The 25595-nt window shown below is 39.7% G+C and overlaps 1 protein-coding gene across 1 annotated transcript in view; it reads left to right on the top strand.

The window, feature by feature from the left end:
• The window catches only part of LOC122802170 (X-linked retinitis pigmentosa GTPase regulator-like), a gene marked incomplete at its 5' end in the record, with an annotated part of 1226514 nt that overhangs the window by 711545 nt on the left and 489374 nt on the right, over positions 1 to 25595 (top strand). Inside the window, one exon of the mRNA XM_044071841.1 lies at positions 13844 to 13993. Coding sequence (XP_043927776.1) covers positions 13844 to 13993 — 150 coding nt within the window. The remainder of the gene's footprint in view (positions 1 to 13843; positions 13994 to 25595) is intronic.

Below are 25595 nucleotides of genomic sequence, written 5' to 3'. Positions count from 1 at the left end.
TGCCCCATAGTTTTGATCCGTTTATCCAAAAATTGCATTTTTCTAGCAAATCATTGAGGGCTAAAATCTGAAAATAACGACAGAAACTTGAGTTTTAAACTTTCTGTCCTTTGTAAGATTCATGCTAATGCAAAACCTGTTATTCTATCAATTTTCTAATTTTGTATAGGAAATATTTAAAAATTTCTTATTTTGGGGCCTTTGTCCCCCATTTTTTATAGCATTGTCCAGATTTGTTGCTCTAAGATGTTGAGAGTTATACTGCAGATTTTTCTAACTAGATAGCAAATTGCATTGAGTTTTTCAATTGTTCATCTGGAAGACTATTCAGGGTCCAGTAGAGTTTATTCTGTAAGAGGAACATGTACATCTATGGCCTTTTTTGACAGAACTTTGTGTGTGTTCAAAGCTGTGACTTGGTTTTCAGTAGTTAAATTCACAGGCTATTACTAGACAGATTACCTTACCATTTTAGGCAAGAGGAAGTTTCCTGCTAACTGAAGCCTTCTCCCAACTTTTGGTTGCTTGTTTTCTACCCATATAAATTACCACAGATTTAAATTGAGGTTATATCTTTGTAAAGTTGTGTAAATTACTCAGCATAGTAGCACATGACAGACTCCATCTTAGAATCCAATGTCCCCCAATGCTGGAAAAAATCCATAATCACTCCTTTACACAAAGGTGGCAGTACCAATGACCTTTCCAACTATTAACCTTTCTCTATACTTTCACCATTGTTTAAAATCTTAGAAAAATGTATACTTGCCCAACTTCTAAAGCATCTTTCTGATAATGACCTCCTTGCTCCAACCCAGCACAGATTCCGTCCAGCGCACAGTACTATTACAGCCCTACTTTCATTCACTGATACTGTGATCAAGGCTCTTGATACTGGTGTATTAACTACTATAATCTTGTTAGATCTATCCAAGGCTTTAGACACAGTATCACACACTAAACTGTTGCAACTACATAAAATAGGATGCTCCCAAAACTCCCTAACTTGGTTTTCTAGTTGCCTAAACAATAGAAAACTGTCAGATGGCAAAATAAACAATCTTATTATCCGGTTAATAACACAGGAGTTCCCCAGGGATCTATTCTGGGGCCTCTGCTTTTTAATATTTTTATTAATAATTTTCACAAAAGCTTCCCATCTAAGTACTCTTGTCCAATATGTTGACGACTCCACTATAATCTCATCTAATAACCTCCTTGATCTATTTAGGATAACACAAAATACCTTTACTTCTATAGAAAACTGGCTAAATTATGCACAACTATTATTGAACTGCCAAAAAACTAAGCTCTTATTATTCTCCACAAAACCACCACCATCAGAGTTTAAAATGTACTGACTAAACAGTACAGAAATTGAACTAGTGAAGACTACTAAATTACTGGGCATCCTTATTGATGACAAGCTTACTTTCGCTCATCTAGTCAGGATGTAATAGACGAGACTTTGTGGGTTCTGTTCAACCAGCTTTATTATGTACAAACACATCACAGTTGTCGCTAATTAACTTTAACTTACTTAACTTTTATACTAACTAGCTATTACATTCATACATGCTGCACTCTCAAAATGGCACTGAGTATAGCACGTGCCTGCTATTTATACATCCGCATTCCTCACTTGCTATGCTTCTTAAAGACACATCACACACTCTGCTCTACATCCTCCCTCTTTGAAAAATAGACCATGCAATGCTGATAATATCAGTTGACATGCAGTTAATACAAATAGGTTTTGTCATGCTTTTATACAGAACTATGTACGTATACACAGTTATGTCCAAGTCGCTGTGTATTTCACACTAGGTCTGGAAGTGCAACCAAATCGTGTGACATAAAACTGAGAATTAGACTTAGCAACTGGAACTGTCTCTGCAGAATGTTCAACCTTAGGAGTATCGGGAGCATCATTAGAGTTGGAATCAAAAGGTAAGACACATTCTGGAAGGAACAGTGTCTGGATTGCTCTGAGATCTAGAGTCTTTATCACAGGAACAATGCTGCAATATAGATTTTGGTACAGGAAGGAGATGTCTGCGATTTCTCCTGTACTCCACACCTTCAAATTCTACGAAGTAGGATCTTGGCTTGGTATATATACCTGTTACTTGACCAATCTGGGCGAAACCTTTCACCGTTTGTATCCTCGCTGTCGCTCCTTCTTTCAGTAGACAACAAAATCTGCTCAATTTATCATAACTGAACTTCTGAACAGAATGCTTCCTGAATAATTGGGCTCTGATGGTTCTGTTGTTTTTAGCTTTAGGCCTCAATAAACTGGAACTACTAGGCAGTGTTCTAGTTTGCCTGGATAGAAGTCTCTGAGTAGGCGAGCCAAGTATAATGTCACGGGGTATGTTTCTGAGATAAATTCAAAAAGATATTGGTATTATCACACTTTGACCTTAACCATTCAAGTAATTGCTTTGCACTCTGCACTGCATGTTAAGCTAGTCTATTTGACTGTGGATATTCTGGACCACTTGTAACATGTATAAAGTCCCATTCTCTTGCAAATTTCTAAAACAACTGACTAGTAAATTGAGTACCATTGTCAGAAATAACTTTATGTGGACAACCATGGACTGAGAAGTGATGTTTCAACTTAGTGTTAACAGTAGTGGATGTTAGATTAGGTAGTAAGTCAATCTCAAACCAGTTCGAGTAAGAGTCTACCAGTACTAAGTAATGCTGATTGTTCCACTCGAATATGTCAGTGGCTACTGTTGACCAAGGTAGTTCAGGAACTTGACTTAGCTGAAGTGGTTCTCTTTGCAAATCCGGTTTAGTTCTATTGCAAACTGAACAAGAAGAAAGTACTTTATCAATGTCTTTCACTAGTGAAGGCCAAAATACTAGTTCTCTCACCCTTCTTTTGGTGGATTTGGAACCTGGATGACCACGATGCAAAATCTGGATATATTCATGTTTTAAGGAAGCAGGAACAACAATTTTAGGACCTTTTAAAAGAATGCCTTTCCCATCAACATCTCATCTCTGTAAGGAAGATAAGTTTGCACTTCAGATGGTACACTAGATTACTTTGGCAGTCATCCAGCATTAATGGATTAGTGGTTGAGCTTTTGCAAAATTGGCCCAGTCTTTGTATGATCTCTCAGCTCATCAAGTCTCGTGGTAGAAATATTACACACTTCCATTACGTCAAAGTCAAAATTCTCTGCGTCTAGCTGTTCCGTTGCATTTCTGGGCGATCTGGATACAGTATTAGCCAGATAAAGAAGTTTGCCTTTTGTATAGACCATTTTAAAGCTATACTTTTGCAATTTGAGCATTATTCTTTGTAATCTCACTGGGGCTGAATGCATAGGATTCTTTAGAATAGTAACTAGAGGATGGTGATCAGTTTCAGTCTGAATAGCTCGACCATAGATAAATTCATGAAACTCTGAACATGCAAATACTATTGCCAAAAGTACTTTCTCAGTCTGAGCATATGGCATCTCAATTTGAGTAACTGTTCTAGATGCATAGGCTACTGTTCTGCCTTCTTGAAGAGTAACTGTGTCAAGACCAAATTTTGAAGCATCACAGGAAAGAGTGACTGGTTTATTGACATCATAGTATCTTAATGTAAGTAGGGTGGCAATTTTCTGCTTAAGGTCTTCAAATGCTTTCTGGTGCTGTTCCAACCAAGACCATGTAGCTTTTTTGTGCGTTAGCTCTCTTAAAGGTGCTGTCAACTCAAGTTTGGTATAAACTTGTCTAACTAGTTGACCATTCCAAGGAAACAGTGTAGATCTTGAACATTATCTGGTGCTGACATCTCGATAATAGCTGCTTGCTTAGACGGGTCTGGTCTTAAGACAGTGCTGGTAAATAAATGACCTACATATGTAACTTCTGGTAGTCTGAACTTGCACTTTAGAGGATTGAATTTTAAGTTCACTTCACATGCTCTGTCTAGAACTCTCTTAAGGTTTCTGTCATGCTCTGCTTCACCATTGCCTCCAACCAATAAATCATCTACTATTGTGGCACAAGGATAACCTGAAAAAAATTGGTCCATTGCAGACTGGAAGACTTCACTTGCAGAATTTATTCCAAATGACATCCTCAGGAATCTATATCTGCCAAACAGAGTACCAAAAGTGGCCAGTAATGAGGATTTGCAATCAAGCATCACTTGTCAAAATGAGCTTTTAGCATCCAAGACAGAAAAAAAAAACAGTAGCATTCAGTATTAGTGCAGTGACCTCTTTCACTGTTTACATTGGATGATGTGTTCTCTTTGATGCTTTGTTCAAATCTGTTGGGTCAGTACATATTCTGATTTTGTCTGAGCCTTTCTTGTGGGCTGCTACCATGGATGACACCTATTCAGTTGGTGCTTAACTGGACAAATTATACCTTGCTGCACCATTTTATCCATCTGAGCTTTGACATAATCTTGCGTAGCTATTGGAACTTTTCCTGCTGGTCTGAGTACTGGACTGGCCTCTGGGTCTAACTTCATAGAATACACAACTGGAAATTTGCCCAACCTGTCATCAAAAACATCATCATACTCTGAGAAAATGGCTTCAGAAAAATTGGAAACAGGATATGTGCTTATATTATGAACTTCTTTGGTAAAAGAAAGCAGATTTATTCTTAAACTGTCTCTGAGACCCAATAATGACTGCATAGGTCTTCGGACTACATAGAATAACAAGCTGTAACAGTTCCTAGCCAAGTAACATGAAAGCACTACTGAGCCTTCGGTTTGAATTTCTTCACCTCCATAAGCAACATGTTTTGCACTACTTGCCACATTGAGTTGTTTATTAATTCTCACCTTAGCAGATGTGTCTGCTGATATAGCATTACACTTTGAGCTCGGTTGATTTACCATTGATCTGGACAGTACAAAACACTTAGTTCTTTGCCAACAAATTCACTACATCAACCTTTTCACCAATTACTGATACACCATCTACATAGAAAGAGCTGCAGCTCTCTATATGGTCAACTTGCTTTTTAGAGTGACCCTTCTTTATAACAGTATGAGGCTTACTTGAGCTGCCGAACTTTTGAAAATGGTTTCATTTTTTACAGTTGTGGCAGTGCTATCAAAATACTAAGCATCTCTCTCTTTTAGACTCATGATTGGCAGCACAGTTGCGACAGTTAACAAAAAGCTGGATTTGGGTTTTGCTGACTTGCGCTTGTACTGCACTGAGCATGCTCCTTTCTTAGAACTTGCTGGAAAACTACGTGGTTTCCCTGGTGAACCAGCAGGGGCTGTGGCTGCCATGTGCTTAGGCCTGCTTTTGCTTGCCACATGTTGTATGCTGTCTACATTTGCATTGGAGCCTGCTGAAACCATGCTCTTATCACTTGCAAGCATACTTGTGTGCCTTTCTGTAATTTCATGGATTTGACAAATCTCAGTAGATTTACTCAATGTTAAATCACTGTCACGAAGCAAAATCTTTCTCACAGCAGCACTATTAATACTACACACAAGCCTGTCCTTTATCAACTCATCCTTAAAGTCACCAAACCCGACACATCTTAGCTTTGTTTCTCAGGTCAGTAATATAAGCTGCAAAGGTTTCCCCTGGTTTCTGATCTCTTGTGTAAAACAAATGCCTCTGTAATGTAATATTTGTCTAGGGGTTACACATTTCTCTGAATTTGGGCTTCAGACACTCGGGATCTTCCCTTGATTCAGCCTGTACAACAATATGACGATTTTCACCTTCTCCCTCATATACTGCTGGTGCATGCACAAATGAATGCTGTCTTTCAATGGCCTCTGACCCAGCTAGGTTTAACAAAATTCATGCCCTGTGATGCATGCATCTTTGTCAGAATAAGCTGCTTGTATAAAAATATTGTACTATTGCTCAAATATCCTCCACTTCTTTGAAGTATTCTGATAAAATACAAATGGTAAGGGCTTTTGAAATCCATCTGCCATTATTAACAACGTACCAGTGAAGGGTTTTGCAAATATGCATGGACATACATATGCCAGTATCTGTAACTTTGCCCAATAGCACAACAAGCCTCTGAACAACTGAACTTTGAGAAATTAGTCTCTCAGGAGCTGTAATACTCTTCAAAATACTGTACTGTAAGAAATCCCCTCTTATCAGTGTAAGAAACATTTCAAATAACTGCACTGTACAAATGAGCTGGACAGAAGAAGCTCAGAGTAAGAAACATTTTGAAGTAACTGCACTTTGCAAGTAAGCAGTACATGGCACACTGAAACTTCCCCAAAATGACAGTACTTTGATAGATAACGCTTAACAGTGCAAGAAACACTCTGTAATGACAGCACTTTGTGAATAGCACACCCAGCATAAGAAACTTTTCAAAATGGCTGTACTTTGACTGTACTTCACGAAATAGTTGCACTTTGCACAGAAAAACTTTGGATACATGCACAGTAATAAGCACATGCTGTAAGCACTTTTACACACTTTGAGATAATATGTATAATTTTAGTTATGCCCTGAATACAATACGGAGTTGTAGTTATGCCAAAACACAGCAGTTTGCCAAAAATATGCAGTTGCCTTACTTTATTTGTGCTTTATGTGCCCATTTTACCCTTATTCTGTTTGTTTTGCTCGTTTAATCTCTTTTAATGCCCATTGTACTTTTTTGTGCTCGTCTTACTCTAAACTTGCCCAACACACTTTTTGCTTTTCTGACAATCATTTTATCAAATACCTTAATCTTAAACATTTCGCTTAATCAATGAACCTTTTGTGTCTCTCGCTTGTCTAATAATGTAGTTTGTGCCCTTGTAATGCTCCATTTTATCTTTTTTTTTTTTTTTAAATAAACTGTTTGTGCAGGTTTTCATTACCTTTGGTTCTTTTCTGGCCCTTTTTCATGCTCATTTCTCTTAGTTTACCTTCACTGTTATCTCTGCACCTCATAGCTCTGGATATCAATCTCTGGAATCCCGGTTCTGACACCATATTGCTTGTCTAGTCAGGATGTAATAGACGAGACTTTGTGGGTTCTGTTCAAGCAGCTTTATTATGTAGAAAACACATCATGATTGAAGCTTATTAACTTTAACGTAGGTAACTTATATACAAACTAGCAATTACATTCATACATGCTCACTGTCTAGCTGCACTCCCAAAATGGCACTGAGTATAGCACGTGCCTGCTACTTATACATGCTTTTTCATCACTAGCTATGCTTCTTAAATACACACCACACACTCTGCTTTACACTTACCCTCGAGCAACATATTCTCAATACAATAAAAAAAACACTTCAAACTAGGCAAACTCTACAGACATAAACTTTACTTGGATAAGCCAACCAAAACAAAACTTGCCAGCACCCTACTGATCCCTTCCCTCCTATATGGAAGTTCCATTTTTACCAAGCTTCATGCATGTCTTAGCAATAAATTCCAATCATGCTGTTATAAAATAGCAAAATTTGCAATTGGGATGCCAAATTGCACTCATCATTAACAAGCCATTTCAGAACTGAAATGGTTTGAATTCCCCCATTACCTATATTATATCCAACTGACTCTTGCCAACAAACTGATTTACAAACCCAATACCTGCCTTACACTTCAGTCTGTCCTAAAACCATACAGCCCAACCCAGAATCTTTGTTCTAACAACAGACAGCTTTTAAGTATAACAATACCCAACAAAAGAGCTGGACAAAGCCTATAGTCCTATTCCATTGCCAGATTATGGAATGCCCTGCCACTCACAGTCACTCAGGTAGACTCATTAAAAACTTTCAAATTGGCGCTAAAAGCTACTACCTCAATAATCATATCTGTTCCTGTGTGCAAAAGTCTAAGCCACCATAAACTCACAAAACCTAATTAGCCACTTCTTTCCTGTATCATGTAATGCCTCTCTCCCTTTCTAGGAACTTTTCTCTATATTAACTAACTTATTCTATCTCTCTTTTTAATGCCTAGATAACTTATATAACTGTCTATGCATTTAACTACTGTTTATATGCAGCAACCTGCAGTCTTTGTTTTAGACTTTTTCATAAAGTATTGTATGGCGCATAGTTATAACCAATGTAATTTTTACAAAGTCTACACTCATTTTCTATTCTATATTTTAAGATTCTCTGTATTAAAACAATATTTTTCTGTGGAACTTTTCACCCCGGGCCTTAACTGAAAATGGGTTTCTGACTTATTGAACTTTCCCGGTGAATAAATTAAATTATGCATTTTCTGTCAGGGTTCACTTTAAATTCCTTTGGGTTACTTTTTTCCTTTGTTGTCATTGTGTTCAGATGGTTGTGTGCTTGTTCTTTTTGTGTTGAGGTGGTTTTACAGTGCATTTAATGTAGTCCACAGCTCAAAGACAGTGAATAGATATGGCCGTAGGAAGTCCATGTGGTAAGATGCATATGTTGACAACTTTGTATTTTTTTTTTTGTTGTTGTATTTTGATGTACAAGTTCCTAGAGATATTTTTTAAGCCACTATGTGCTGAGGTCAAGAGGAGAGATGATGAGGTCGGGGGGGGGGTTATTTTGGACCAGCATGAAGATTCACACTGTATCCTACATTGATCATTGTTGCAGTTCTAATTACATATTAGAAGTAGCTTACTAATTGTACCATACAACTAGCCAACATACCAAAGCTTTGGGTGCCTTTTCATACTGTACATCTGACTTCTGTCTCAAGTGCTTTTACAGGCCTCTCCACAAAACTTTTCTGTATCTCAGGTTCATCAAGGACCTATTTTCTTCTAGGCTTCACAGTAAACTTGAAAAAGTCTGTCTTTCTCCCATACCAGTATATCATTTTACTAGGTTGCCATCTCAACACTGTTCCCATGATGGCATTTCTTCCCCTAGACAAGATGCAATTTCTGATTGCTTACTTCCAGTCTCTCTTTCCCGTAGATTTGACCTTAGCAAGGGAGATATTGAGATCCCTGGCATATATGATTTTATCCATACAAATGATACCTTTTGCTAGGCTCCATATGAGTAAGATTCAGTGGTATCTCAAGGCTATTTGGGCACAGCACTGCCATGCCCAGAACTTCCCAATTTCTCTCTTGCCTTTCATAAAGAAGGAATTTCATTGGAGGATCAACCAGATATCACTCAGTTAAGGAGTGCCTTTTCTGATTTCCTGCTAGTGCCAGGAAGATTGAGATCTTGAATGTCGAACGTGTTCAGTGAATGTAAAGGCTCAGAGAGTTTGGACAGGGCAGTAAAAAAACTTATGTTAAAGAGATGAAAGCCAGATCTTGGCCCTTCAACTTCTACATTACCTCCAGGGACCATCCAAATTCTCGCAGACAGTGCCACTGTAATGTGGTACATCAGGAAACAGAGAGGAACTACATCTTATCCACTCTGCAGACTTGCCACAGCAGCATTACAGACAGTTCAAGACAACCTTTTTCCTCAGTGTACATATCCTCAGAGATGAATACAGTGGAAGGACTATCAAAGCAGATCCAAGGCAGACCTTCACAGACTGATGTTGAATAGAGAGGTCTTCATTCAGATTGTCCATTGGTGAACTCCCCAAACAGATCTATTTGCCTCCTGTCTGAACAGATAGCTTAGGCTGTTTGCTCTAAAGCTCCATGCACAGAGGCTTAGAAAGTGGATGGTATATCAGTCTCATGGAAAAGTAGACTCCTTTACTGCCTTTTCTCTGATTCCCATGGTCCTGCACAAAATCAAAAATGACAGCCTAAAATGCTGTTGGTGACCCCCTTTCAGTCCAGACAACATTGGTTCTGCCTTCTTTTCTACCTGGTCTAGGGCAACCACCACAAATTATCCCACATGATGGATTTGTTCACATAACAGAAGGGATCTGTCATTCACCCAGGCTTGCAATTACTAAACCTGACAGTTTGGATGATGTTGTTTGCAAATGTAAATTATTTTTACTTGGTGCCAAAAGGAGAAAAATGACTGTTTTCACATGGGTATTTGTACTGTTATTTCATATTTGTGCAAGGTAATCAATTTAGGACTGGCATATTCTTCCATTAGAGTACATTTGTCAGCCAGTCATCTCTACTTGTCTTAGCTTGAATCCATCTCTTTCTGCATGTTTTGAGGTCGAACAGTTTTTGAAAGACATCCTACATATCAGACCACAAAGAAACTCTGTACCTCCACCTTGGGACATCATTTTTTTTTATTGGAGAAGTTGATTGTCTCTCCTTTTGTGCCTTCTTGCTCTTTCTCTTTAAAATGTTGTATATAGAAAAAAATTTTACTCTTAGCCCACATCTCAGTAAAAAGGGTGTTAGAGCTTCAAGCCCTTATAGCATCCTCTACCTTTCTAATTTCCACAAGGACAGGGTATATCTTAGGACTAACCCTTCTTTTATGCCTATGGTTGTCAGTGAAATATCAACCTGACTGTCTACTTTCTCAGTCCTCAAAACAGAGGTGAGAAAATTTTGCATTCTTTAAATGTCCACGGCCAACTCAGGTTTTATATTGACTAGACTAAAACTATCAAAACATCTAATAAACTGTGTGGTGCGTTCCTTTCAGGATAACAAGTTGAGTTACCCTGCCTCATAACTAACCATCTCTGGATGGATTTCACTAACTACTTCCTTTTGTTATTACTTCCCTAGGAAATCCCTAGCAGGCCAAGGTAAAGCTCATTCTACCAGAGCAGTAGCTTCTTTGGTTGCCCTTTTCAAGGGTCTGGACACAATATCCATTTTAGAAGTAGCCACTTGGACTGACCTGCATGCCTTTACTTAAAAGATTGTTGAATTGTCCAGGTTCATTGCTAGTTTCACCAGATTTATCCTGCAAGGAATTCTGGATTCCAGTTTCACTTCTCTTTCCTCCTCCCAGAGATTCTAAAAAAAATTTGGGAGTCTTCTTATATGTAATACTGCAATCTACTGATCTATTCGGACATCTGCTGTTATGGTAAGTTCATGCACACCTGTATTTTTTCATTCTTACATAGGGACATTTTTTTTAATTTCTTGCTAGAAGGGGCTTTGGTTCCAGAAACTAAGGTTTTCCCTCCCTGCAGGCCAGATCAGCGATTGTTCTGTTAAGCAGCACTGAATGTCATTGTATTCATTTAGTCAGTATAATTGTAAAGAGTAATTGTGTACTGCTAGAGAATTCTGAGCTGATGAACTATCCCTTTAAAAGGCTACTTACCCATTTGTTGTAAATTGCCAGAGTGAGACAAATGAAATCAGTAGGCTGCTATTGTAAGTGGACTTGCTAGAGGGACTGAAAAAGGAAGCCAATCTGGTGGTCCCCTGCCATAAAAAACTCGACAACAGAAGGAAGAAACTGTTGCAAAAGAGAGTAAAATCCCATGAGTGGAGGAGCTCCCTGGTCAATTTCAGTAAGAAGCTGAGATCCCTTATAAGATCTTCCAAAGCTAGCTACGAAAACAAAATCACCATAGATTCTAAGGGCAATCACAAAGCATTATATAGCTATGTCAAGAATCTCAATGGCAATACCCAGATCTGCTCTGAGTTACAGCACAACTGCACGAAAAATTACAGAACCAGTTGATATTGCCAGCATCCTGGCAGATAGGTTCATTGCTAACTTTACCCCCCTCTCACACCCTAAAGGGCCCATATCTATACAGGAAGAATGCAGAGTCCCTGTAATCACATCTATGCAGGTAAAAGCTGCACTCTCTAAAACCAAAACCACAGCATCCATGGGACAGGACAACATCCCAGACTGCCTTTTACATGAACTTCTGAACGAACTGGCTCCCCCACCTAAGCACCATATTCAATCACAGTCTCACATCAGGTTTTGTGCCCACTGAATTGCACACAGAAACAGTTATCCCACTCCACAAAGGGGGAGCCACCACTGATCCTGGGAACTATTGCCCTATTAGCCTGGTCTGCAAGGCCATGGAACGTATCATCATGGAACTCATAAACAAAGACATTGGTAACCTCCAAACTCTGGACCCCATCCAGTTTGGGTTTGTGAAAGGCAGATCATGCCTTCTGAACCTGATCAACTTCTTTGAGGCAATCACCAAAGCCGTAGACTAGGGTAAGGTGGTTCACACAGCCTGTCTTGACCTCGCCAAGGCTTTCAACACTATCCCCCATTCTGGAATTATAGCTAAACTCACTAAACTAGGTATAAATCCCTATGTTCATAGGTTCATACTAGGCTATCTGCCCTAGGGCATTTATAAGCCTAGCCAGAGTGTGTTTGGCTTTCGCCACCCATTTTAAATTAATTTTGCTATGCCCTTTTTCGAGGTTAGTATACTGTGCCTCTGTCTAACAGTGACACAGAAGTGATACCCGGGGTAAACCTACGATCCCCCATCCACTCATCAAGATTCATCTTGAAGAGAGTCAATGAGGGACTCTGCCTAACCTGGACTGGGATTTTATTCCAGAGTGAAGGGAGCCTCTGGGTTATGAATCTGTTCCTCCAGCATGTCCTATTTATTTCAGTGCTGAGGTTCAAGTTCACAAGATGGGTTGCCAACTGGCTCACTGACAGAACCCACACTGTAAAAGTTGCAGACTCCAAATCTGACTTCAAACCAGTGACAAGTGAAGTACCACAGGGTTCAGTCCTGGGACCTCTCCTGTTTGGTATCTACTTCTCTGAAGTACAGGCTAACACAGAAGGTCTCTGGCTAATGAAGTTCGCAGATGACTGCAAACTAGGAGCCATAGTCGAGTCCCCAAGTGATGTGGACATCCTACAGAAGGGCCTCACTGAGACAGATGCCTGGTGTCAGAGGCATGGCCACAAGCTCAATGCCAAAAAGTGCATTGTTATCCCTTTTGGTAAAAGGTCTATACCCATGAACTACCACATAAACGGCAGTCTACTTAATGCTGAATGTGTGAGTGCTTTTCAGAATTGTAGTTTCTTATTTGCTTGCTGTGAAACTTTAGTATTTTTATAATCTTTTCTTTAGTTCTTTTTTTCATCTGGTCCTGGCAGCCATCAAACAGTACCTTGATGGTGTCACCCATCCATTACTATTTATGGGTTAGAATGTGACCATGGCATACCCTTCAACTAGAAATTCTTGAGAGTATTTTTTTTTTTTGCTTTTGAGCCCTGCCATTCCCCTGCTGCTGTAAAAAAGGGTCCAAGGGTTGAGCATGCAGTGGGGTGGCATGAGGGCTTGTCACTTGCTTCAGTGAGTTAAGTTACCCCAATATCCCGTACCACCCTTATAGGCTGATGCCTTTGTCCATCTCCAGTCTCCATTGGTGATTGTAGGGATTGTGTGCGTGGTGGGATACATGCCCCGAACTCTTTTCCTTAGGAAAGGCAGGCAGTATCTGACTTATGTTTTATTTTACTTCCCTATCTAGTACTGGAAACATATATTTTATAATCTGCATTTAGTACTGAAATGTAACTGTTTGATGGGCAGAATGATTAGTTGGTTAGCCTATGCAAAGTGTTTTAGATTTACCAAAATCACCAATCCAGGATCAAAATTTATTTCCATTTTTTTACTTTTCCTCACTCTTAAATCGTGTGAATAGATTGTCGACTGTATTTGCTTTAGGCTAATTGCTAGGATTAACCTGTTTGACAACACTTCAGTTCAGTACATCTGCAATTATGAATTGAATGATGTGTCATATATCCAATCCAAGTTTTAGCATTTTGAGCTGTCTTTATCATGTACCTGTTTAAAGTCCTTTCTTTGTGAAGAAAGTCTATCATAAAATCATTCATGTGCCAAAAGATTGCAGAATTCTGATGGTGTGTTGAGACCAGTTGATTTTTTTAGGTTATTAGTGTCACTTGTCACACTAGGTTTTGCTTTCTTTCTACCTTTTTTAAGCTTATTTTCCTTATTTTCTTTTCTAGAGGATGGAAAGCTGTTCATGTGGGGAGACAATTCTGAGGGACAGATTGGTCTTGCCGATAAAAACAATGTCTTGGTTCCTCATCATGTGGACGTTGGTAAACCAGTTTCCTGGATCTCCTGTGGTTACTACCATTCTGCTCTAGTAACAAGTATGTTCGTGATTTGTTTCAGTCTTTCCTATAATATAAACTGTGAAATAATGTTATCATGGGAATGCAACACTTTCTTCATCGTTTTCTAACAGTCATTTAAAGATCATAGAAGCAGTGCGACTGAAAATTATCATTCAGTGAACAAGTTCACCTATGGTATTGCAGTGCCATTGACATTTCTTCAGCAGTGCAAAAAAGTTGACATGCCCCTGATAAATAGCTTCTATTAAATTCACAAGGCTCTCCAAAGGAATGTATATGCAGTTTACATTTTGTGTGAAATGTTTGGGAGCCACATTGTTATTAAACTGTGTTTTATACAGCAGCAAAACACATTCCACCAAGTCTTGTGTATTGAACAATCAGAGATTCATCAGTGCTAGTCTTTGCTGGTCTGGGAAAAATAGGAAGTATTCAAGTTTTTAGGTTTTACTAGTAAGTAAAATATTTCAAACCAAGAAAAAACTTCCGAGTGTGGAGGTGTGATGTTCACTTCTTGAATTATGTTATGTACTTAGTTCACTTGATAAAATTCGAACTGTATAATATAACTGTAAAATACGTGCTACAAAATAATCAAATAGAAAATAGTAGGTAGTCCACAGTTGAGTTAAAAATGGAATATCCTTTATTGAAGCACACAAACAAGCGATCCTAGTTGATATAATGAAAAGCATCAAAAACATTCCTTATTTATATATATTCAGGGTGTTTGGAGAAAGGGAGTAGTTACAGAGGGTGTTTCAGTAAAGGCATTAAAATCATTCCTTTAGCAAAGTCCCCCTTCCCACTTAACACCATAGCGTAAACAGTAAAACTGAAACTGAAAAGCTAGAGACAAATTACAATCTAAGACCAGTTTATTAACACTTTGTATAGGCTAATCAACTAATCCAAAACTTTATTAATTAAAAACTAACTAAAAAATGACTAAGAAAAAGATCTACCACTAGACGAGTTTAACATAGCGAGACAGCTTTAAAAAAAGCAATGGAGAAAGGAAGACCTCTGTTGCTTTTTTTTTTAAGATATCTCGCTATGTTAAACTCATTTAACATAGTGAGATAACAGCAACGGAGCTCTTCCGTTCTCCGTTGCTGTCCAAAAAAAAAAGACTTATACTAATGGAAAAAGTCTGGGTGACCGGACATTTTCCCATTAGTATAAGTCTTTGATTTACAACGTGCACACTGACCAATCAGCATGCAGGTTTTGGAATATTAATTGAGGGGGGGGGGTCATTGTATAATTCCCTTTTTGTAAGGTTTGGAAACATTGGGGTTGATTATAAAATACAGCAGGTTTATAGCCTACCACACATACAGAGCTGTGGGTGTGAGAAAAGCATTTTGTATTATTTGCATAATAGGTTTTACAATGTTTTTGCAGGCTGTGTTATTTAATTGTATTACACAAAAGATGTTTCACAGAATTGCAATTGGTCAAAGTGTTGTAGTCATAGCTTTTATACATGGTCATGACTTTTTTTTTCACATTTGTGGCTGTTAATGACAGCCAAAAGCATCATTCCACAATACTTTGTCCCTCAAAACCAGGCTGCAGGCTGTCAAAAAAATCAGTATCCAAGGTAACTTTGCTACCTCCTGCTGTCACTGCAAATATTAAGTCTAAGATTGCACAAGCTTGGGAGTAAGGGGAAAACTTCTGTACTCCCCGAAGTTTCACTATCACAGGAAGACTAAAGCCACATTTTGTGACTAAACAAGATTTGTCTAAATGGCAGTGATCAACTGAGTCTTTACTAAAGCTGACTAGATTCAGTTCCATGCTTTTCCATGATGTCATACATTTCTAAAATAGTGTTTCTCATACCTGCTCTTCTTCCATAACAATGTTGTCCTACTTTTATTCATGGCTTTGTCCAGATTTCTTGCTCTAAGAGTTTGAGAGGTATGGAAATAACTTCTATGTGTTTTTTTCCTGTTTCATTTACAGCACATTTATGTATTAAACATTGCCTTGGTCTCAGAACTGTCCATGAAATTAAAATGAATGTCAAGTCTTATTTGTGCTCTTTTCATGATTTCTTGGTTGCTTCTTTAGTAGAAGCACTGAGACATGCCAGATCTGACATGGGAGGGGGCTTGTGCAGTGGTTGACTTGTTACTTTTTTTCTGCTATTGATAAATTTTTTCTCTGTTTCTTGTGCTTGACTGCATGCAGGGGCATCATACTTTAGGCTAAAACACAGTATACATACACAAACAGTTCACTGCTTACTTCTTTACTGCTGCTTACACAATTTGCAGCATGGCACTTGCATCATGGAGAAATGTCCTTCCATTTCATTGTTGTGGTATTCTTTACAATAGGGAGATCCCCTGCCAATGGCAGCCCAATGTCCAGACAGTATACCAAAGCCTTTAGGTTGCTAAGGGTACACTGTATGTCACTTGTATGATTCCCAAGTGTGGTGTAAGGCATAAAGGTGACATCTGGATGTACCATTCTCAGAATTTCTTTGCTACCAGTCTGAATGCCATCTTTGATTGTCATTCTGACTGTTGGCTTTGTTTGCTGGTTCATCAAGGCATTTTCAAATAAGTGCCCCGTTGGGGTTTTGTTCTTCTCTCTTTCTCTTTTTTTTTTTTTTTTGTTATTGTTGCTTGTGGGGTTCATGTTATTCAGAAGGGGTAAATGCCAGTGCAGGAGACATAATCCTTATAAAGATCATCACGAGCAGTATTTACTTTGTCTAGATGCTTCCCATGACCACGCATCATGGTTTATTTGCTAGGCTTTTGTCCCAAAGACTCTGTGTAGTCAGCTATCCTCTTTAGTCGTATACTTAGAAAACCAATGTCTTAAGCTTTTGGCAAAAGATTCCATGGAAGGAACTTCCAGTCTGAGGTCAGCCATCTGTGAAGAAGGCCAAGAAAACTAGGTCTGATTCTTCAGCTGTGCTGCCTCTGTCAGATGTCTCTCTGGAGGCTAGTGAAAGCCATGAAGATCGCCCAACTCCTTTGTTGGATTCCTCTGTTGTGACCACTTCAGTGACCGGCTTGGATCCAGCTTCATGCACGTTCTTGGAGGGCTTGCAGATATCTGCTTTGGATGTTCAGGGGGAACTGCTGCTGATTACTGAAGGGCCTAGGGGTGTTCTTTAGATTTTGGTGAGGGAAAAGGTACCAAATACCATTATGGAGTGTCGTATGGGGTCTGAACCTTCTACATTTTACAAGGCTGATGTCCCTTTAAAGAAAAAAAAATCTAAACATGTTTTTCCTGCTCCTAAGGACCCTCAGAGTAAATGGCCGAATTTCACGCAAGGTTTGTTTAAGAATTTCACGCAAGGTTTGTTTAATGCCCTTAAGGCTTTGAACCCTCAAGGGGTTTCTGTCACATCTCCCCTTGGTCATCTTCTCCTCTTAAGAGGCCTAGGGAGCAAGATTCCTCTGAGGAGGAGGAGGAATCCCTTGACTATTCTTCTCAGATTCTTTCTACCTTAGACTAGGGTTTGAAAAAGTTCATGGTTTTATAGTTTGTGGACGAAAGCGCTAACCTTGTGTACAACTTTGTGAATAAAATTGGTGTGTTGTACTGCAGCAGTTGTCTCTGGATCCAGAAATTTGTTTTGCTTGGATTTGTTTTTGGGTCTGTTTTACTTTTACCGTAGACTATGGTTCTGAGGAAGAGGAGTCCACTAGTCCTGACTCTCCTTTTGAGGAGATTTTCCTTGGGGACCCAATTTCCAGTATGATGGAATTTTTCAAATGGGATGGTGCCCAGGTGTCTGAGATTCAGAAGGGGTATTACATGTTTCTGCAAATGGAATCTCCTAGGCCTTCTGCTGTTCCTTCTGTTCTGGCTGCCTTGTTGGATGCCTTTTCTACTGCAGCTTAGGCTCTTGATTCCTACCCCTCCCTGCTCCCAAAAAGCTTGATAAGTTTTATAAACATGCCTGATGATTGCAAGTTCCTTTACAAGTGCCCCTCTGCTGACCCTTCTGTGGTGTCTGTGGCATCTTACAAAGTTGCTTCCTTATGATAAAGACAGCAGAACTACGGAAAGACTGGCTAAGAAGGTGTGCACCTCAGCTACCCTTGTTTTTAGAGCTATCAATTATTAGATTAATATGACAAGATATATTTTGGCTCTTCTATCTCAGGCCTGTCAGGTTATTTCTGACCTTTCTCAATCTGACGGGAAGACTTCTGCTCTCTCTTTGTTAGGGACTTCTTCCCAGGTGGCCTGTCATTTTACTAAATGCAGTTATTTTACAGCAGAGTTTCTTTGGCATGATGCAGCAGAGCTTCTTCTAGAGATGCTGCTTTTGGTTCTGTGCTGATGAGATATTCCTAGCTTCAGCTTCAACCTTTGCCTGATGATGTTAAGACTAAGTTGTTGTTACTTACATATTTTTTGTAATTTCCATTCATGTAATAATTGTCTTAATAGTTATTTAATGTATTTTTGGAAATACCATACAGGCAATTATGTCTTATTAGTTAGTTAATGTATTGTATGCTTTTGGAGCTTATCTCCCCGGGCCTCCATTGAAAATGGACATTGATCCAGTTGGACTATCCCGGTCAACAAATGTAAAATAAATGAAATAAATAAATTGCTCCTCTGGATTACAAGCATTTACTTGGTGCTGCTGCAGAATTGTTTAAGTCCCTACAAGAAAAGAGTAAGGCCTTATAGGATCTAAAACATATTTTTGTTTCTCCTGTACCTACATTCCAAAAGAAATACCATAATAAGCCAGCTTTTGTTCATATGCAGTCTTGTCCTCTCCCAAACATAAGACAGGTGGTAGAAGAGCTCCACTTGCTAAGGCTACCCAGACTCTAGTAGTTCAGAAATCTCCTTTTACTGACAAACCAGGTGCTGTCTGACTGTCCTGCTCTACTCAGCCACAGCCGTCTTTCTCTTTGACTTTCCCTTTCGCTTTCCCATCCTGCTTGGTTAAAGATTACTCAAGATTCCTGGGTTCTTTCCATCATTCGCCAAGGGTACTACATGGTCTGGAAATCTCTTCCCCCTTTCATGGGCATTCATCAGCCCCCTCAGGAACAGTTGGCCTTTTTCCACAGTTGTTTCAGGGTCTCTTGACTCAGGGAAGTAGTCAGGAAGTTAGTTTCTCAAAGGGGGAGGGGTTTTATTCCAGAATGTTCTTGGTCCCCAAGAAAGAGGGCACTTGGAGACCCATTCTGGATTTCTCTAACCTAACACCTTTTTGAAGGTCCCTTGTTGTTTTCTCAGGCTTTTCTAATTTCTCTGGACCTCAAGAATGCTTATCTTCATATCTCTATCTTTCCCCTTTTGAGGAATTTTTTTACATTTCTCTTTTGCTTCTTGGCATTTTCAGTTCTTTGCTTTGTCCTTTGGCCTTTGTACTGTCCTAAGGGTATTCCCCAAATGCCTCGCTCCTGTGATTGCTTTTTGCAGGCTAAGGGGGTTACAGGTCTTTCCCTAACTAGATGACCTGCTTTTTCAAGCCTTCTCTCCAGAGATTCTACTGCAGCATCTTCACTTTGCCATTTCTGTCCTGCAAAGCCTGTGGTTCACTTGAAATTTCCAAAAGTCCTTCCTGACTTCTTTATAGGATCATGTTTTTCTGCGTTGCAGGATCCAGAGTGTTCCAGTGCTGGCATTCCTGCCTCCTCCCAAGGCCTTAACTCTCATTGCCTTCTTTCAGTCCCTTCTTTCTCTGGCCTCAGTCACAGCCAGGAAATTTTTGAGAGCTCTGGGTTTCATGGCCTCCACCATTCCTATGCTCTCTCTAGCCAAACCCCAAATGAGAAAGCTTCAGTGGTTTCTAAAATCAGTTTGGCTTCAGCACTAATCCTCTAAATTTCCTATTCCCTCTTCTTCCATGTCTCAAGCTGGAATTTCAGTGGTGGATTTGGCAGTTGTCGATCAATCCAGGGCTTCTTTTTCAACCTCCACTTCCCTCTCAGGAGCTGTTCACAGTCACTTTATACATGGGATGGGGGGGGGGGGGACTTCATTTGGCTGTCTGAAAGTGCAGGGCCTCTGCTCGTTTTAAGCAAAAGAAAGACCACATCAATGTCAGAGATGACAGCTCTTCTTTTGGCTCTTTAAGCATTTCATCCTCTTTTCACTCCATGGCTCCTCTAGGTACTTACAGACAATATCACAGCGATGTGATATATCAACAAGTGTGTGTGGGGGGGGGGGAGACAAGATGTTATCTCATTTGCAGGTTAGCATTTCAAGTGTGGGAGCTAGCTATCCAGTATCAAGTGATGCTTCAGGCAGTTTACATTCCTTCAGGTCAGAATATTGTGGCAGACTCTCTGAGCAGGTCCTTATCACAATCCCATGAGTGGATGCTTCACAGGGATGAGTTTCTGGACATGTCCACCTGTGGGGTGCTCCTCAAGTAAACCTATTTGCCTCCCCCCTGAACAGACAACTTCATTTTTTTTGTGCCAGAGCCCCGTGTCCTCTTGCCTGGAAGGTGGATGCCCTCTTTTTCCTGCAAGGGGATGTTTCTATATGCCTTCTTTCCCATCCTCTCATTCCAAAAGTTCTGTTCAAGATAAAGTAGGATGCTCCCACAATCTTGCTGTTGACTCTTTTTTGGCCTAGACAGTATTGGTTCCCTCTTCTTCTGCATTTAGCCAAGGGCAATCACCACAAGTTACCTCACCGGGTGGACCTAGTGACACAAGACAAGGGATCTCTCATCCACCCCCCCCCCCAGTCCACTCTTCAGTGACACTGTTGGTGATAGAATTTTGATTGCGTATAGACACCTTTTTCCTGAGGATGTGCTTTGGGTCCTGCAGGAGGTGAGAAAACCCACTACAAGGGAATCACACTTATCCAAATGGAAGAAGTTTTCTGTTTGGTGTCTTTCTTGTAACCTGGATCCACTTTCTTTAGATGTTCCTTTGGTTCTCTTATCTGTGTGAACTGCTCAAAGCTGGATTGACATATTCTTCTGTTAAGGCCCACTTGTCATCTGTTTCTGCTTGCCTGCCTGTAGTACCCCTTTTGCCTCTAGACACCCTTCATATTAAACCTCCCAAGAAGCCTGTCCCACCTTCCTAGAACCTTACTTTTACTTTGGAAAAAAATTGACACAGGCTCCTTCTGAGCCAGCAGCTTCAACTTCCTTGCAGAATTGTTCTTGGAAAACTTATTCTGTTGGCCCTTACTTCTACCAGACTGGTGTCTGAGCTTCAAGCCTTTATGACTGCTACTCCTTTTTTAGTTTTCCATAAGGACAGGGTGTCCCTTTGTAGTAATCCTTCTTTTATGCCCAAGGTGTTGAATGAGTTGTCTCTTAATCAGTCTATTCATTTGCCCAGCTTTTTCCCTTCTCCACAATCTGCTAGTGAGAAGGTTTTGCACACTTTGGATGTGCATAGACAACTCAGATTTTATTTGGATAAGACTAAAGCTTTTCACAAATCTGATCAGCTTTTAGCTTCCTTTCATCCTAGATCTTTATGATTGGCTGTTTCCAAGTGAACTATTTCCTGTTGGAGATCTAAAGCCATTTATTTGGATAAGACTAAAGCTTTTCATAAATCTAAATTGCTTTTTGTTTCTTTTCATCCTAGGTCTTTAGTTCTGTCTGTTTCCAAGCAAACCATTTCTTCTTGGATATCTAAAGCCATTATTTTTGTTATTTTTTCATGGAAAGAGGCTTCCTTCTTCTGTTAAGGCTCATTCTACTAGGGATGTAGCTTCTTCTGGTGCTTTTTTTCAAAGGTTTAGACACTAATTCTGTTCTTGAGGCAGCTACTTGGACTTTTCTGCATATTTTACCAAGCACTATAAGTTGGATGTGATATCCAGGGCTAGAGCTGGTTTTGCTAGGGCCATTCTTCATGGGTTCCTAGAGAGCTCTTCTGGTCCTTCCTCCTTCTACTCTTCTTCCTGAGCTTTTGCACATTTCCTATTGTAAGGAATACTGCAAAATTGAAATGGAAGGACATAGTACAGTTGTGCAAAATCTTACCATAACAGTAGATGTCCTTCTCTTCACTGTTGCAGTATTCACTCCCTCCCTCCTCCCCCTGGTTCTTTTCTGGGTGTGCTTGTTACCTCTCTAATCCTTGGACTGGTGTTCCTTCTGGGGCTCTTAGTTCTAAGGATGGTATGTCCGGATGTCACTGTTATGCTGTACTCCATGCACAGGGAGCATAAGTGTGAAGTATGGCATACTCTTAGTAACCAAAAGGCTTTGGTATACACCCCAGACATTGGGCTGCCCTTAGCAGGGGGTCTCCTTATTGTAAGGAATACTGCAGTAGTGATGAGAAGGACATCTACTGTTATGGTAAGATTTTAGACAACTGTACTTTTTGAAGATATCCTGAACTGAGTCAGGCAAAAGTGAACTTATTGAAGGTGGGCTTACTGGCATCATATGGTAAAAAGAAATTTAATGACACTCTTTTTTTTCAATTATTTATATGAATAATGCCAGTAAAGTGAAGCACTTAGAAACAAATGGCATGTGATGAGAAGTAATTAGGTACTTAAAAAAACTGCAGGCAGTAATCTCTTTTTCTTAGTAGAAGATCATCAAATTTGAAGGAATTATTGGAGGAGAAATGCAGTTTTTCCACAAGAAGCAAAGATAACGACACTTATCCCTGTTTTGGATACTTTCAGTACAAGGATGTGGTCTCAGGTTCATAAGTTTTCAACCTTTTTTTGGAAAGTCAGTTTAATCTTTAGGCAGGTACACCAGTGAAGCTAAGTAGGTGGTATATCGTGTCCAGTGTACCACGTGACTTATTTTTGGAAAAATTGTGCAGGCATTGAATGAGAGGATGGGGAGCACAACAGGGATGTAAAAATGAGAACAGTCTGGGTGTCCTGTAATATATAAAGCCAACAATGTTTCCATTTCAAGACATTTGAAATCAGAGGGAGGGACATTAATTCTTTGTTAGAAAGATCTGCAAATCAATTTTAATACCTTTAAACACCTGAACTAAATGGTACATTAACATCAGCTGTTATTTAAAAATAAACCATTAATTTATTGATTTGGTAATGTTCTGAATGTGTATTTCTTGACCGGATGGATTTTAACCAGATGTTTTTGTTTCTGCAAGTGATGTAATTGAATATTGTTTAAATGAGAATGTTTCTAATTGTATACTTGTCTTATGAAGTTTTATATTATTAGAATGGATGAGTTTACACATTTTATTAATTGATTAAACTGATAGTCTTCTACTAGTGTCAGTTTGTGCTCTAATTTTGAAGGATTGTAAAGGCAGCTCTTCATTACCCTAAGTAGTGCTTCACTCTTGGGACTGGCTACTTCTACCCAATGTCTGTGCCTGAGTCTCTTCACTTGTACAAAACTAAACAAAAAGATAAGGCTAGAAACAGAGAGAAAATGTTCAGACAGAAAAAGACAGGACTGATACTTCTAAAAAAGATTTTTCCTAAGGATGAGGCAGAACTAGGGCTGACCTTTTAGGGTAAGTGCACGAGAAAGTGACTCCTGTATGTCTGATGCCAAGTCTTTTGGCTTGTCCAAAGTTAAACAGGAAGAAAAGGCCTGAAACTGTGAGAAAATTTGCAAACACAGGTAAGTCAGGACTGCTACCTCTTAAAAGGCTACCTACACCTACCAAAAAAGGGCAGAGCTTCGAGGGTAAGTACACAAGAGAGCAAGTAGAGATTCCTCTGTCTGATGCTGAGGTAAGAAATGCTTTATGGCCCAGACCATCATCTACCATATCCTTTAAGTCTCTATGTAGTCACTTATATTATGGTTTACATTGGCTGTAGGAGGGTGTTGAGAGATTCTTTGAAGCTGCAGCAGGAAATGTATCTGGCCACTTCCCTCTCCTCTCTCTGTTACTTGGGTGAACAGAAGTGCTTAACCTCATTTTCTTCCTTTTATTTTTAGCCCTACTCACTAGTCAGTGTTTCTGCATCTGTTTCATTGAGGCAAGTCAGTACCTTTCAGGCACTGACCTAGACAAATGTGTCAACACTCGTTGTGGTTCTAGATTTGTGGCCACTGCCTTTGAGTTTAATGGTCTCCACACTGACAAGCCATTGATGCTGATGACTTTGATGGTAATATTTTTGATGTTGGGAATCTTCATGGCCAGATGTGTCAGGGTCAGATAATCAGGTTTGATCTCAGCTCTATCTTTGCCAAGGTCACAATGCTTGCACAGATGGTGTATATGGATAATGACCTTAATTTGATTTTCAGTTACAATGCTTGATGCATGGATGGGTATGCTCATTCTGAGGGGGAGTGATAGGTTAGAGTTTGCTTTGGAAACTTGACTTACCAGCAGGTATGATATCCTTGGTGGAGACCAGAGAGACTGTGTGCACAGAGACTGTGTGCACATGTCTTGGTAGGGAGGCAAGACAGTCATACTGGTTTAGGCCCCTTGTGGAATTCAGGAGCAGTCCATTGTGTAACATATACATTGCATGCCCAAACCTCTAGCGTATGCTAACTGAGCACCTAGGAGGGTACTAAGATTTAAGTGAAAACAAAAATGCTGGTTGTAGGGATGATGGCTGACAATAGTCATTGCTCACTCGTAGGATGGCAGGACCAATACATAGAGGGGAGCTAGATGTTTAGCAGACATTTTCAAGTCTGCTGCCAATTTCAGCTGGTTTGGCATTCAAGCCCCCAATCTCAACATTTTTGATGGTGTTATTGATCCCTGTTTTTCAGGGTCAAGCATTTAAGGCCTGTCTTTATGCTAATTCTTGTGGCTTCACCCTTAGGCTGTCCAGGTCAATGCCTTCAACACTGAGTGCTTCCTTAATGGTGATTTTGTCACTGATGTTGCCGATAATCTCACTTTTTTGCCCAAACTGGTTACTGAAGTCTTCTTTCCAAAACCCTAAGAAGACAGGATTAAGAATTTTGTATTCCCTATATGTTTGTAGGCAGCTCATATATACCTAAACAGAGCTAAAAATTTCAGAAAATCAGATCAGTTTTTGTGGCCTTGGCACCTAATAATTTAGATAAACCTGTTAGCAAGCAAATCATTTCTAAATGGATCTTCAACTGTTACAGGTACCATAATAAGGAGGTGCCACTCCTCAGTAGAACTCATTCTACCAGAACCTTTGCCACCATGTCTGCTTTCAACAGGGGAATTCCCATCAGAGAAATACTGGAGGCAGCCACCTGGTCATCAGTCCACTCCTTTACTAATCAGTACAACCTGTTGTCTTCCTCCAAAGCCACAGTAGGTCTCACTTCCTTTCTTCTAGTTTCAGGTCACCTTGCACTCATCAATTTATCTTTAAGAGTCTTCCCAAGGAGTTATTACTGCAACACTGAAACATGATGTATATAGTACAGTTATGTCTACTTACCATAAATGTAGATGTTCAAGTGTCTTTACTGTTACAGTTGTCTTTCTCATCCCTCCTTCCCTTCTGATTTAGCTTTGAGTTGGGGTGGACATCCCTACCCTCTTTCCTCCTTTGTACATCCCCTCCGCATTTAGTGTTTCTCTTCTGTCAGGTCCACCAAACCATTCCCTTCTGGGGACAGTGAGGTCCTTTGATGCTCCTGACCTAGGGCTTAGAGTGCAGGCTCCAGTCTTGATGGGGCAAGAAAGACCTGAAAATGTAATGC

This window comes from Protopterus annectens, chromosome 5.part0 (genome assembly GCF_019279795.1).
Source record: "Protopterus annectens isolate FY-2018-M chromosome 5.part0, PAN1.0, whole genome shotgun sequence".
Taxonomy (NCBI): domain Eukaryota; kingdom Metazoa; phylum Chordata; order Ceratodontiformes; family Protopteridae; genus Protopterus; species Protopterus annectens.
The sequence above is the reverse complement of the archived record's forward strand: the minus strand, read 5'-3'. Positions and strand labels throughout refer to the sequence as shown.